The sequence below is a fragment of the Staurois parvus genome, unplaced genomic scaffold, assembly GCF_062004578.1.
Source record: "Staurois parvus isolate SC_StPar_1 unplaced genomic scaffold, SC_StPar_1.0 ptg000461l, whole genome shotgun sequence".
NCBI lineage: Eukaryota > Metazoa > Chordata > Amphibia > Anura > Ranidae > Staurois > Staurois parvus.
In genome coordinates, this window is record NW_028318257.1 from 999,714 (window position 1) to 1,015,063 (window position 15,350).

The window sequence follows — 15,350 nt, forward strand, 5'->3', positions numbered from 1 at the left end:
TATTGTTATTGTACTGTTGCATGTATTGTCCCCCATTGTAATGTACAGCGCTAAAGCTGTTAGCGCTTTATAAATACTGTATATTAATAATATGTCATAATGTCCTTAAGGAATGTGTACAAATCCACACTCTTGGCCTCTGTGCACTTTCGTTTGCAAGACTGGTTCTCTTTCCAAGGGGTATTGGCACAAGGCTCATCACCTGATCATTTCCAAATGTATGCAGCAATATGCCATTGAGGCAGGAAACAAAAAGCTGCACATAGTGTGAAAACTGCTATATATGTATTAAAAGCCAATACAATTGCCCTTACAAGCAAAAAAATATATTCTGTGCCCCAGAAGACGTCATTTACGACAAAACACATAGGCGGAGCCTGTTGTGATGTCATCAGGTATACCGGAAGTGCAGAGCTTTGTACAGGATTGGGTGTTTTATACAGTGCTGGTTATGTTTCTTTGCTTCTAAGTGCAATTTTATTGGCATTTAATATATAGCATATTTCACACTATAAGAAGCTTTTGGTTCTCTGCTCATTAGCATATTGCTTATATTGTTATATTGAACACTTTATTTCACTATTATTTGAGCACTTATTTAGTGTATTTCAATGCCGCACATTTTTGTATGTATTAGCTGTGAAAAATATCTCACAGAATGCTTGCTGCTTATAGTTGGTTGTTATCCTAAAAGCGTGGTTACAACTTGGTTATAAGTGTATCTGAAAACTGCTGGGTTTTTATTTTTTTTTTACTATAAAAAGGGAAAAAAAACAAAAGTTTAAAAAAAAAAATGTTTTTCTTTCTGTCAAAATAAAAATTAAAAAATAGTACAAAAAGCCCCAAAAAGACCCTCTTGGAGAACGTAGACAACCGAACTGATCTAATTTTTGCTACAATTTTTTTGAAATTGAGAAACTGAGGGGTTAAACATAGAGCTTAGGAATGGTGCTATAGATAAATGTACAGATCATACATGGAGGAAGTGAAGGGGGTTAATGTACCTTTCACGTACAGTGGCAGGATAGAGACGAAAGGATTAATGTTTGGATGTGCAAGGTAAGAGAGGTGATAGTTTATAAGTGCATTTTACACGTTTCTAAGTGCGCTTTTAGAATTTGTGCTTTCATGAAAGCACATTAAAGTCCTGCATGCCGCAAGCTTTGATGCGTTTTCATAAAATGCATACTCCTAATGCCTCTAGAGCCAAGGCTGTGTTGCACATCGCTGGATCGTGATTGTGCTCAGGTAACTATTAAAGGGGCCTGCTGCACACAGAAGGTTTTTTTACCTTCATGCATAGAATAAAACTTTGAGCCTTTTTCAAACACTTTAAATGGCAGACACAGTCAAAAGTGATGTTATTCTTAGTTATAGGGAAGTGCTTTATACAGTGAATCGCCCCCTGGATTGTTCTGCTACTCAGGGACGGACTGACAACTCATGGGGCCTCCGGGCAATAGGGGATCATGGGGCCCCTGTGGCCTTGCCCAAACTCAAAAAAGCCTATGAAAAAGGTACCAGGGGCATCCCATGGGGCCCCCTACTGACCCTGGGCCCTCGGGCAGTGCCCGAGTTTCCAAATGGTCAGTCCGCCCCTGCTGCCACTTGATGCTGGTGAAGAACATACATGGTAGATAATTCCTGCCATAGTTCTTGCCCTCTCCTCAGCATTGTATGTTCTCACTCGCCCTAGGTTTCCCACTCCTGCTTTTGCATTCCGCATACTATGGAATAAAAATGTCATGGTATGGAAGCTGAACTAATGGATGCGTGCAGGTCAAGTGTCTGCCCGTAGTATCAGCCTTCCTATATTAACCTGGAGATCTCTGTCTGGCTCTGCACAGTGTACACATGGGTCAGATCGTTCCTCTCCACACACAGCACAAACAAATCTGACAATGGAGCGGGACTCTACTGTAATGATAAAAGCAGGTGTGCACAGATTTGTCCACCAAAGTCCCTGATTGATACTGGATTAGATGGTTTCCTCTTAAGAGTTTTCCACAAACTCAAATTTGTTTTTGTTCTATTAACCCTCTAATCATCCTTTCTTCTATTTCTTATCAATTCCTGTCTGTACATCTTCTGCATTGTCTTCTGTAAAGCCATGGCTGCCGGTATATTGCCTGACTGTCCTGATGCTTGCCTTTTTTTTTTCCTGGTTTTTGGGGAAAAGGGTGGGTGGAAGGGCATTGGGTGGTAATGGTTTTTCTGATATACAAATCTAAGGCACAAGAATGGTTTATTGAAAATGGAGATTCCCCCTCAGATGCTTTTTTCTCATTTTCTTTTTTTCTATTATGTTTAACTATCTTCTTTTTATTCCAGACCAAAAAATCCTTCTCCTTCTGCAGGCATATGAGAAAAATAACCTGAGCCTCCGAGATTTCAGGTAATGTACTTAAAAATATAATTTTCATTTTGTTAACAGTCAAGGGTAGGCTGTGCCAAGAGCATCAATGCTGCCGAACTGTTTTAAGCCCAAGTCACCAATCCAGGTCCCATATTCTAGTCAGATCAGTGAAATGTAAGTTGGGCATTGTCTCAGTTAAAGGTTAAATTCATCTTTGGGAACATGTTTTATATGTTCCACCAACTTTCAGGGTGGAACATATAACATGTTCCTGCAGCCTCTCCCCGATCCATCTCCTCATTGTGACAGGAGGCCAGGCATCTTCTCCCTCCCCACATCCGCTGTCAGACTGTGAAAAGAGTGTGACCATTTGGGGCTCCTCCCACACGGTTGCGTCATCCATTAACAGACCTCTGTGAACGAATTAACTACTAGTACTGACAGCCGTTCTGGCTGGCAACTTGTAGTTCTCACTGAATTACCAGGGTGTGTTCTGGTAGTGCATTGATTCTTCCTGTCATTCAGTAACTGTCTGCTTTGCACCTATCTGCTGATCGTGGGTGCAATGCTTTACAAGCTCCTATAAAAATAAATAAATGTCGTTTTTTGTTTTGTTTTTTTTTACATGGAAAAAAAGTGAGCATTTATTTATTTTTTTTAGAAAGGTGAACATAGCCTTTAAACTGTTAATAACATTCACATTGCTGAAAGTAACAAACTTTAGGTTCAAAGCAGTATTAAACCCAAAATACAAAATTTAAAGTGATATTAAAGGCAGGTTTAAAAATAAAATAAACATGTCTTTCTTACCTTACTTACCTGCTCCCTGCAGTGGTTTTGCACAGTTGCAGTCCCGACCCTCCTCTTCTTGGGTCCCCCCCGCCGGAGCTCCTGGCCCCTCCCTCCTGCCAGGTGTCCCCATAGCAAGCAGCTTGCTATGGGGGCACCCGAGCAGGCTTGCTCCTAAGCCGTTGCTCTGTGTGTCCATTCACACACTAGTGTGGCTTCGCCCCATCTCCCACTCTCTCCTTATTGGCTCACTAGCTGTGATCGACAGTAGCTGAAGCCAATAGCTCTTGCTGCTGTATCAGTGAATGAGGAAGAGTTCCCGGAGAGCTCCTGCTCTCGTACACATCACTGGATTGAGAGGAGGCTCAGGTAAGTATAGGGGGTCTGCTGCCACATGATGGTAAAAAACCTTGAGCCTTTACAACCACTTTAATCTATTGTAGCTTATTCATTCTTAAATGTTGTGGCTGCATTCATTTTCCCTTTTTATTTTTTTCCTTGTATACCTTTACCTGTTCCTCCAGCCAGTACTATCCATCTTGTCCTAGGGCAGTGGTCGGCAAGCTGCGGCTCGCGAGCCACATGCGGCTCTTTACATGCTTTAATGCGGCTCTTGTGTGCCGGGCGCCCGCTCCCCTCCCTCCTCTCGGGCGGCAGGGACTCTGCAGCGTGATCCAAAAAAAAAAACAGCCAGGGCTGCGCGCTCAAATGCAATGATTGGCCAATCTCGCTGCCACTCACATCCTGATAGCCAGTGATTGGCTGTCAGGATGTGTGTAGGCAGGGCAGCGTGACGAACGTGAGAGGAGCTAGGCTCCTCTCACAGTCCGCCCTGAAGACCGGAACGGCGCGGGAACACGGCGAGAGGAACGCGCGGAGCAAAGGTAAGTGAATTGACACGGGGGACTTGGCTTACTACTTGCTACTTACTCACTACTATTATATGAGGGATGAATTAATATGGGGGATGAATTACTATAGGGGGGATGAATTACTATATGGGGGGATGAATTACTATAGGGGGGATGAATTACTATATGGGGATGAATTACTATAGGGGGGATGAATTACTATATGGGGGATGAATTACTATATGGGGGATGAATTACTATAAAAACGTATTGAAACTAAAAACAGTGTACCATCCTATGTATTTTCAGTTTTAAAAATGTGGCTCTCAAAATAAATTTCAACCGTGGTTTTGGCGAGATTTGGCTTAGTTGAAAAAAAAGGTTGCCCACCACTGTCCTAGGGTATCTCCACTCCACTGAAGAATCAACAACCTGGGTTTAGCAGGGATTTTTGATCCATCTATGGGCAGCTTTCGTCAAGTCCATCGAAATCTGCTAGTCTAGCTAACACTAACATCTCCCCAGGCAATGCTGTTGTTTAATTGGTTGTGTTAGATGCACTGTCAGATTTTGATGGACTTGACTAAAGCTGCCCATAGATGGATCAAAAATCCCTGCTAAACCCTGTCAAATGCTGGGCCATCTATGGCCATTCCCGCTTGACATAAGTTGATCAAAACTGTTGAAAAAGGAGTCCTGTTGACCAAATACAATAGCACAGTGGGGAGGATTCCTCCATCTACGTTGCATATGTGGATGGGAGAATCTGTTTGATTTTTAAAAAAATACCAAAAACTAATAGTGAACATAAAGTGTTACAAAATAATAAGTGTAATTAAACATGAATGCCAGTGCTTGCTTTTGCAGTACTGGCACAAGCAGTAATCTCCCCTCCTCCTGCAGATTGCTTTTGTGGGGTCCAGCTGCTGTGGAGCATCACAAGACGAGGAAAAGTTTGGGGAAATCCCTGTGGCAGCAGCCAACCATGGAAGAGATTCTCAGCATGTTAGACAGAGAGAAAATGCTGGAAACCATCCTGAACTTCCCACTGCACCGCAAGCTGATTGCCGAGGTATTGTATTAGAACTGAAGAATATCGAATCACCCAGAGTAAGCAGTGCTACTGTTCTGTACAATCAATCCCACTATCCAGGCAAAAATTGGAGGGAAAGAAAACGGGGGGAAAGGTTGCAAATGGACTTTAAGGCACAGAAATTCCAAACACGTATTAGTAAAATCATTTTTACTTTATTATGACAATGAGTCATGAAAAAAACATCTTGCAGTTTAAAAGATCATAGTTACACTATCCCCGCAGACAATGTCCCACAGCCCACCGTGTACAAGGAACACATTAATGATTAGAGATGTAAAGACCACCAAATGGATCCTATAGGGGGGTGAGAGACATTAAGCCGCAGGAAAATGGCCCAACGTGTTTCGCGACAATGATCGCTTCTTCAGGAGCTTAGTAGCAAAATCTAAAACAGATATACATAAATTGAATATCAAATGACAACATATGAGATACAAGAAAAAACAAAACAAAATCATATATTAACATAATATGACTTACATATGATATCAATATGCACCGTGCAGCAGCAAAACCCTCCATGTATAAGGGACAGGCTGCCTCTGTATTCCAGAAGGCAAGGGGCCAATCAGAAGGTCAGATATGGGGGCACAAAAGATAGCCGTCAGTCCAAAACCTCAATGGTCTAAAATCCACCAGTAGGGAAAAGAGAGACACAAATAGTATATACTAGGATTCAACCCAGAAGAATCACAACAGCACATGTCTATAGATACGAGAAAACTGAATATTATCTTAAATTAGGCCATCCCAATAATGATGCTTATTTGTTGAACATTACCTTTAACAGAAGTGATCTGGCACCCAGATACACTCCATTTTTTTCTTTTAATCCCACTATCCAGTTTTATCAACATAAATGTAATAGCAGGCTGCACTTCATGTTATTAAAGTGTATCTAAACCCAAGAACAAACATGTAATATATTGCAGCTTATCAGTCCTTAGTTATGGTGGCTGCATTTCATGGCTTTTCCTTTATTTGCAGCTGGTGATCCTGCCTGTAACACACTTCCCTTCCTAGGGTGGACTATATCTTTGTTGAAGATATGTGGGAGGGAGGTGTTCTGGAGTTTGAGAAAACTGATAACACAGCTGATGTATTACAGTCAGCCCAGGCAGAGAGCTCAAAAAGTTATCAGTTCACTGGATTTCTGGCAGGATCAACACGTTTTTAAAATCTATTTGTGTATAACACAACAGTTTTAACATAGGAAGAGGAGTTGCACTTCATCATGAATGTATCTTGATACTTTATACTGTTGACAATAAATTAGCTCAATATATATCGTCTCTACCCAAAAGAACCACACTCCCCAAAATTTTTTTTATTTGATGTTTTATAGCAGAAAGTAAAAAATATTGTTTGTTTTTTTTCAAAGTGTTCAGTCTGTTTAAAATATATCACAAAAAAAAACAGTGGTGATCAAATACCACCAAAAGAAAGTTCTATTTGTGTGAAAAAATGATGTAAATTTCATTTGGGTATAGGGTTGCATGACTGCGCAGTTGCCAGTTAAAGTAGCTCAGTGTCTTATAGTAAAAATTGGCCTGGTCATGAAGGGGGGGGGGGGTAAATCTTCTAGAGGGCAAGTGGAAATTTAGCAGACCAAAAGGAAGCAAATAAAAATAGTGAATGAATTAGATGTGATGTTCCCCCTTAGCTAGTCGAATTGACCTGAAGACAGGTAGGTATTTTTTCCTTACATATGTCAGTGTTTTTTTTAAAAAAGGCCTTTAGTGTCTCTTACATAGCTGTTCTCTGATACTGAAGGAGAACAGAAGAGAACTCTGTGGAGCAGGGGCGAACTGACCATTTGGAAACTCGGGCACTGCCCGAGGGCTCGGGGTCAGTAGGAGGCCCCATGAGATGCTTCTGGTACATTTTTCATAGGCTTTTTTGAGTTTGGACAAGGACACAGGGGCCCCATGATCCCCTATTGCCCGGGGACCCCATGAGTTGTCAGTCTGCTCCTGCTGTGGAGGAATGAGTTATAGTATGACATCAATTCCAGGATAACAGTGCATCGGTTGTCTCTCTAAACCAGGGTTGGGCAACTGCGGCCCTCCAGATGTTGCAAAACTACAAGTCTCTTCATGCTTCTGCCTCTGGGAGCCATGCTTGAAACGGTCATCTTGCAGTGCTTCATGGGACTTGTAGTTCTACAACAGCTGGAGGGCCACAGTTGCTCACCCCTGCTCTAAACAGTAAACAGAGTCCTATACAACCAGAGGCAGTCTCGTGTTTCAGGCAGTTGAAGAGGGTCAGGGTTGCAATCTTTAATCTGTTTTAAACGCTTTAACTCAAATCAAATGGCAGTTAAAGACCACATAGAGAAATATTTACACTTTCTAGGTAGAGAAACCATGATATGACACCAGCTGCAGAAATAAAAGTTTACAGGAAGGCTGTATGGGGTTTTTTTTATTCAAAATCTCTGATTCAAAGCTGTAAAATAAAAAACAAAAAAAAACTTCCATGCAGCTTGCAAATTCCCATCACTTTTCAGTTTTAGCACCGAAGTGGTCTGAGCAGTCCCTGAGTCATAGAGTGATTCAGCAAACACGGGCTTTTTAATTGGCATATATGTGTTCAGATGAAAGCCTGACCCCTAGATTGGGCTTTCACAGAGAGCAGCGTGGGCACAAGAGATTGAACTGCATCAGAGAGGTTCTATTTAGCAGAGGAGGGGAGTTTTCCTGCTTTTGGTTATTTACAAAGGTTAGCTTAGCAGTTCACATCTGAATGGGATCTTTGTTTCTTTCAAACATAGTTGTTTGTGAAAGTTTTGTAGCCATCAATTTGTTGGAACTGAACGGACACGATGCCCAACTTAAACTATGGATAATCCTTTTATATTAAAGAGTCTGCATGCCAGGTGAAAGGTATATAGTGAAGGGACTTTAGCCTTTCCCATAACCGCCTGATCTGTCTTGGTGCCATAATAAGAAATTCTGCAGACACAGCATGACTTGGTGTGCACAAGTACTTCACCAAAGATGAAAATGGTGCTGCAGGGGGTGTTTGTAACATGACCTTAAGCTCTGTGCAGACTCCTAGTCCCAATCACATTGACAGAACAATCAATTTTTGAAGGGTGTCTGAATCTGATTGTGAAAAGTGTAGGGCAGATTTTTTCAGATTCTGAGGTTAGCCACTAGAGGTTGGGTTATCTACTAATGGAGTGCTCAACCTGTGGCCCACAGAGCCCTCTGATGTGGCCCTCAAACTGACTGAAGGAGTTTTAGTGCACTTTCAGAAAGTGCACCACGCCCGCAAGATATAATAGCAGTCTATGACCAAGCGCAAATAACCCGCAGGAAAGCAGCAGGTGCCCCGCACAGCACTCACGGTGCGGGTAAACCGCAGCGTATCAGTGTGAAAGCAGACTTAGAGGGGGGGCTCAGGACAGTAAGGGCTTGTTTACATTTTCTGTTTCCGGGGGGAAGAAAAGCCCCATAAGGCCCCTTTCAGACAGGCCAGATCCATCAGCATGATCCGCCTGCTCATCGGGGGATCTCTCCGCTGAGCAGGTGAAGGACCGGTCTCTGTATGCTCTGCTGCTGCAGAGCGGACACAGGTACTGCCCGCTGATTTCAATGGGATGGTCGGATATAAACGGACCACCTATCCTCTTCCACCCGATTTTCATCTGATCCGCTGGACAGATGGGGAACGGAGTCTGTTTTTGGCATACAGGATCAGATGCTGGCAGGTGTCAGTGAACTATTGTCCTCTGACACCTGCCAGTCCATAGAAGTCTATGGATGGACTGATTAGGTCTACCTGAAAAATGAACAGGCGGACCCCATCAATCTGCTCGTGTGAAAGGGGCCTAATTGAGATGTGCTTTTACCACACACTCGTACTGGTGGGGCATCACTGGTGTAGCATCGGGTTGCAATGGCGACCCCATACTCCAGGGGGCCTGTGTGGCCTCCCTGTCACATGCTGTTTTATACTTGGACAGGAGGGCCAGAATATAGAAGAACCATTTGCCATCTCCATTTTCCTCCTGCAACAGCTGAAATGCGGCTTCTCTTTCTCTTCCTACTGCTGGCATTCAGCAGCTGCAGGAGGTAAATGTTAATTATGCTATTTAAAATAAAATATTAAAAATTCTGAACTACTTCATTTTATTGTGGCCCCGAGACCAGTTACCAAATCCGTTAAGTGGCCCTCGTTTTTCAAGAGGTTGAGCGCCCCAGATCTACTACTACTACTACTACTCTGCCTAACTGCTTAACTGTAGAGATAGGACATCCGCTACACAGGGATTGCTGACTCATAGGAGGTTATTTATCAAAACTGGATGGTGCAAAATCTGGTGCACCTCTGCATAGAAACCAACCAGCTTCCAGGTTTTATTGTCAAAGATTAGGGGTCTTCATCCATTCAGTCACATTTAAAAACATTTTAACTGATTCAGTTTACATCAATTTTCAGTTCAGTTCAGTTTACATCAGTTTTCCATACAATTTTACATCCTTTTTCTCTGTCCGCCAGCAGGCGTCCTTAACCAGTGACTTATCTCTGCTGTTAAAGGGGTATTCCTGGACTGAACACTTGCCGGCTCTAAATGCAGCGTGTGTATGTAATAGCTGTGTAAATTGATGGCGCTATGTACGTACTTGTAATAAATATATGTAAGCAAGTCTATGTGCTTTGAGGTTGAGTTCTGCTTATTTGCCCACTGACTTTGCATAATACCTAGCTTCTGAATGTACTTAGACTTGCGTACATATATTATATACACATACTGCATTTGGAGCCAGCAAGTGTTCAGTCCGGCATTCTTTTTTTTTTTTTTTTTTTTCTTCCAGCTCTGTTGTTTTTACTCTGCTGTCAGCGGGTATACCCTGCTGACAGCAGTGATGAGACACTGGTTGTTAGGACACCAATGGCTGCTGGCTCCTAACAACCAATGAAAAAATGGACTGTTTGCCCATTTACATCCATTTAGGTCCGCTTCTCTTTTTTTTTTTTTTTAACTAGAACAAAAATAGAGACTTGTTCCATTAAAAAAAAAAAAATGCAGACCTGAACAGATTTGGATGTAAATGGATGATTATCTGTTTTCATCCTTTTGCCCAAAGGGGTGCATTGCTGTCTGTTTTTTCATCCATCCATTGACGGATCACCTGTGTGAAAAAGGCCTAATTGAACAAGCTGAAGTTAGAAGCAGATTGGCTACAATGCACAGCTGTACTAGATTGTGAGTGCTTCAGTTTTAGTAAATCTCCCCATAGACTTTCTGTGTGAGAAGGAGCCGTAAAGCACAACTAGCACTGCAAAGCTGGTAGTAGAGTCTACATCTTTAATGAGCAAAAAATTGCTGCCCTCAGGTATGTACAGTATATAATTGCAAACTATACACAGAAAAAAGTTGTTTAACAAGTTAACGCAATTTGATATACATTTTAAAAGCCATAACTGAAAATGGTTCACATTCCTTGTTATTGAACGCGTTCAGAATCACTGATTTACCCATAAAAATATTTATTACAGGCCGGGAAGAACACATTGTATGAAGACCGGGCTATAGATGATCTCGGAAAACTTTATGATCCCTGCTTCTTGTTACCTCTCTTCAGTGAGCTGCTCAGACCAGGTAACTGATCCACACTATGTGGGCTGCTATATGTTCAGCACTCTTTAAAGCTGGCCATAGATGAATCAAAATTAAGTTGGTTCAGCAAAGACTTTTGATCCATGTGTGGCCACTCCTGCCTGCAACATCGCTACATCGAAAATGGCTGGTCAAAGTAGGGGACAATCATGTTATCAGGAAATGACAATCAGCTGGTTACAGCAGGGAACCAATCACATGACCAAGAGTGACAGTCGGCTGGCTACACCAGAGAGCCAGGCACATGATTCAGAAATTCGGCTCATTACAGGAGAAAGCTGTCACACTGCAGCATTTTGGGCTGGTGGGCATTGTGAACAGCCCGTAAAAGAAAGCCTTGTTTGAAAGTTTTTGCAGGTTTTAGAAAATCATAGCTGGCTGCTGGTTGTAATTTTATTAACACTAATCAATAGAATCTTTATAGCAGTGTTACATATATGCTGTATCTATTAATTTAAACACAGGGTGGAGATCCTGTTACCAGCATGTAATGGTCATGCTTGGTTGCAGTTGGATTTTGTAGCTAAAGGGTGCAGCTGGCCTTCCCATTGATGTCCCTCTGTCACAACTCTCTCCATATAATGAATGCATTTATTTTCTGAGAAGGTTGCTGTGTCTTTTTGACGTCAGATCGGAGAGGGTGAGTCAGTCCAATAACTCAGTCTGTCCTTGTGCTTTCCTACTTTGTTTGAAGAACCTTGAATGACAGTGTGCCTGTGACACTCCAGTGTAAATTATGCTGTGCATTGGAGGTCCACATACTGAATGTTTTTCTTAGATCTTGCCTTTGATAGGACTGTATTGCTTTTTTCTTTTTTTTTCCTTTTTCTCGCCTCAACATAATAGATTTTGTCTAAAGGTACTTGTTTAGCTTAGATGATCATTGTCTTATACCTGCACTTTTCTTGGACTCTGAAGATGAACAGAGGGTATTGTGGGCTATTGAGATACACTCAGCAGGGTGGAATGTTTTGTCCAGTGGCCTATTGTACCCCCATAATAAGTGTAGTGTCATAGTTGTTAGCTTTTCACATAAGCATGCACATAACAGAAATGGGTAATGGTTATTGGTCAGGTTACTTTTTTTTGTGTTTTTTTTAATTATTTGCATACAAATAAATATTTATCATAGGGTACCTCTGACACCCTGATTAAAAAGTGTGTTAACCTCATCTAAACATTCAATAAGAAAACCAGGCACTGTCTTTATGCTTTGTGGCAGGCTGTGTTAATATATTAGTTAAAGTGAATCTGCTCTTTGCCATTTCCAAGAAACATGACAGGTTCTCTTGAAAGTCTCCCACTTACATTCACCATGCTGTTGCACTGCTTTGTTTGTCTGTTGGATCACTAACTCTAATCCCTGGGAAAGCTCTGTTTATGGTCAGTGTTGGCGCTTACACTGGATAAATGACTTTCCCCCCTCTCCCATGTGAGATTTTGGTCGCATAGGCCCAAACACTGCATCCTAGGAAGAAGGAGGTCAAATGATCCTCCATAACCCCAAGTAGCAGGTATTTTCAAGTGCTTCAACAGATGAACAAAGCGGTGAAGGACTACACTGAAGATACGAAGACCGTGGGCATAACTTTATTAACTTAGAAAATATCAGATGTTGGTAGAGTAACTCTACCTCTATAGAAACTCTTCTTTTTTTTATTGCAGGTAAATAATGGATTCCAAGCAAAAGTAACATGTCCTCATTGAGTTTTTAAAGGAGGGGTGCAGGCTGTCTGCCATCCACAGAAGGCTACAGCAGGTTTACAAAGATGATCCCACTGACAACAGCAATGTCTTGTCATTGGTGACTCTTGTGAATGATGTCATGTGTATACATTCTGTAGCTTTTTGTGGATGTTAGACAACCTGCACCCCTCCTCCATTAAGAACTCAAAATAAAGGCTCAAGATTTTACGTTCATGCATTCTATGCATGAAGGTAGAAAAACCTTCTGTGTGCAGCATTCCCCCAGCCCTTTCAATAGTTACCTTGGGCCCATCGCGATCCATTGATGTGCACAACAGCCATGGAGTCCCGAGTCTCTGTTTCCTCATAGGCTGAGACAGCAGTGGCTCCCTCTTCTGTCAATTACAGCCATTCAGCCAATGAGGACAGAGAGGGGGGCAGGGACAATTCACTGCTCCGTGTGTGTGGTGTTAAAAAAAAAAAAAAAAAATTATTACCACTTTTGCATTATTTTCAGGTTGCCCTTGTATTTTTTATGTGTAATATAGTTTTTAAATATTTTAACTTTTTTGATGCTGAACATATGAAAAAATACGCTGTATGTAAAAAGAAAAAAACTAGAAGTATGTTTGTAGATGAGATTATTCTTTAACATCTGGCATCTGTCTGAAGACTATGGGGTAACTTTACTTGTAATGAGCAAACAATAGCCTGTATGATTCGTCACTTATCGTTCCTCGTTGTCTACTGCAGAGCTGATTGTGGATTGTGTGAAGTTTGTGGAGGTCAATGCTTTGGGCCTGATCCTGGCAGCACTCAGTAGTTACGATTACAGCATGCGAGCGGCTGCCAATTACGTCTTGGGGTCCTTCCTCTCCCATTTGGAGGCGGCTCGTTTTCGGGATAAGATGCAGGTGAGCAGATGGCAGCATGGGTGATGTATGGCATTTTCAGACTGCTTTTTGATGAGTTTGTAGAACACCTGTTCATTTTTATTAAGTGTCATGTTTACAAAGCTATATCTGTTTGTGCCACTTTCTTTTATTGTTCAGGTAATTTCATCCACAACACTGCTGAATAGGTCTTCAGGATTGATAATCTGAGCATATAATCCTGAAAGATAGATATTTTCTCTTCAGGAGTATTTTGACCCTCAGTCCATCTTCCCTGTCAGCACATCTTTGCCACTTGTGCTGTTGGAAGATCCTCTACCTGTGAATTAACGGCATTGCTGCAAGATAGCAGTGACAAATCACATGTCAACAGGAGTTGTAGGAAGATTACAGCTAAAGACCGTATGAAAGGGTGTTGGCAGGGGTCAGCATTGAGGAAGAAATTTAATGGGTAGTGAAAGTGACACTAAAGCTTTGGGTGTTTTTTTTTGGTTTTTCCTTAACCTGCCTGGCGGTATTCCTGAGTGTAGCTCGGGGTAAAGTTTCAGTACCAAAAGTGGTAACCCCGAGCTACACTCGGGCTTACCATGCGGCGTTGCTCAGGGATTCCCTGCAGCGCTTACCTTGTTATTCGCTCCCGCGATGTGTCCCCGGCCATCTCCTCCGGCCGATGCTGGCATCTGGCTTCCGTGTTCCGGTCCCTGTGAGCGTCGGGACGTACAGGGGCCAGAATGGCGGCAAATTTAAAAATTTTTAGAAACTGTCATTTTCTTAGAAATGAATTTGACATAGTAAAACATTCCTGTATCAAAGCATTTCACATACATTTTGTCCCGAGTGCTTTGTCCTGTGCCCTGCCTGCATTTTGACTGTTCTTTCTGCCTGGGAACTTAGAAAAGTCCATGGCGTCCAAAAAGCGTCCCTTTAGGTCAAAAGCGGTTTTAGACCGACTAGAGAACAGCGATAGTAAATCAGAACCACTTGCAGAATTGAGTGATAATGATTCATGGGGAAATTTGTCATCAGACACTGAAAACAATTTGCGACTTTGCTCAGCGATGTGCGAACTTGGCGCTATATTTAAAATTTCAGTGTTTTTGGTTTGATTATATTATTGAATGAAATTTATTATTATTATATTATTATTTTTATGATTATTAAATTATAATTTATGATTTTGTGTTTTAAGTTTTATCCTACCCGGAATGTTTACTAGACTCTTGTTTGGACAGATTTCAGTGAGTTATTCCTAAAAATTACAGATCTACAATAAAAAAAATACATATTTCCATGCAAAAAAATGTACCGCTTTCAGCACAGAAATATGGACATAATCATACCGCTAGGGAGGTTAAAATAACAAACATGTCTATACTTACCTGCTCTGTGCAGTGATCCTCTTCTTTTTGGGTTCCTGCCAATGCTCCTGGGTTCTCTCTCTTGTACATGCCCCCAGGGAAAGCCGCTTGCCCTGGGGGCACTGCTGCATGCTAGTCACCAAGCTGCTGCTCTGTGCATCTATAAGACTCACAGGGTCGTGACTGGGCCCTGAACCCCGTTTTCTCATCATTGGCTCACTGGCTGTGATTGACAATAGTGGGAGCCAATGGGCTCCGGCTGCTATCTCAGCCAATGAGGAGGAAGAGTCCCCAGACAGCAGAGACTGTCATGAACATTGCTGGATCGGAGAGGGCTCAGGTAAGGATTGGGGTGAAGTGTGGGGCTGCTGTACACAGAAGGTTTTTTTTTGTTTTTTTTTTCCGTGCATAGAATACATGAAGGTAAAGAACCTTGAGCCTTTAGAGCCACTTTAAAATGCTTTCTCTTGTCCCAAGCTATTTAATAAATAGTCCAAGAACCATAGTGCTTAATGCAAACAGCAGCAGCCAGTAGCAAACTTTTCAGTCACAAATCCTAAAGCTGGCTGTACATGGATCAAAATTTCAGCAGAGACTGGCCAAACCTCACTCCATGTGTGGGCAGGCTGGTTTTGCAGAAGTCAAATCTACCAATGAACTTATGTACTTCTGCCCTGTCGGATTTTCCCCAC

The 15,350-nt window shown here is 42.0% G+C and overlaps 1 protein-coding gene and 1 non-coding gene across 2 annotated transcripts in view; both read left to right on the forward strand.

Moving 5' to 3' along the window:
• URB1 (URB1 ribosome biogenesis factor) overlaps positions 1-15,350 on the forward strand; it is a 100,130-nt gene that overhangs the window by 63,818 nt on the left and 20,962 nt on the right. Inside the window, exons 28-31 of the mRNA XM_089688935.1 lie at positions 2,332-2,395; positions 4,900-5,068; positions 10,601-10,703; positions 13,161-13,321. Coding sequence (XP_089545061.1) covers positions 2,332-2,395; positions 4,900-5,068; positions 10,601-10,703; positions 13,161-13,321 — 497 coding nt within the window. The remainder of the gene's footprint in view (positions 1-2,331; positions 2,396-4,899; positions 5,069-10,600; positions 10,704-13,160; positions 13,322-15,350) is intronic.
• LOC149452840 (small Cajal body-specific RNA 3) lies at positions 1,750-1,883 on the forward strand. Its single transcript, XR_016314828.1, has one exon.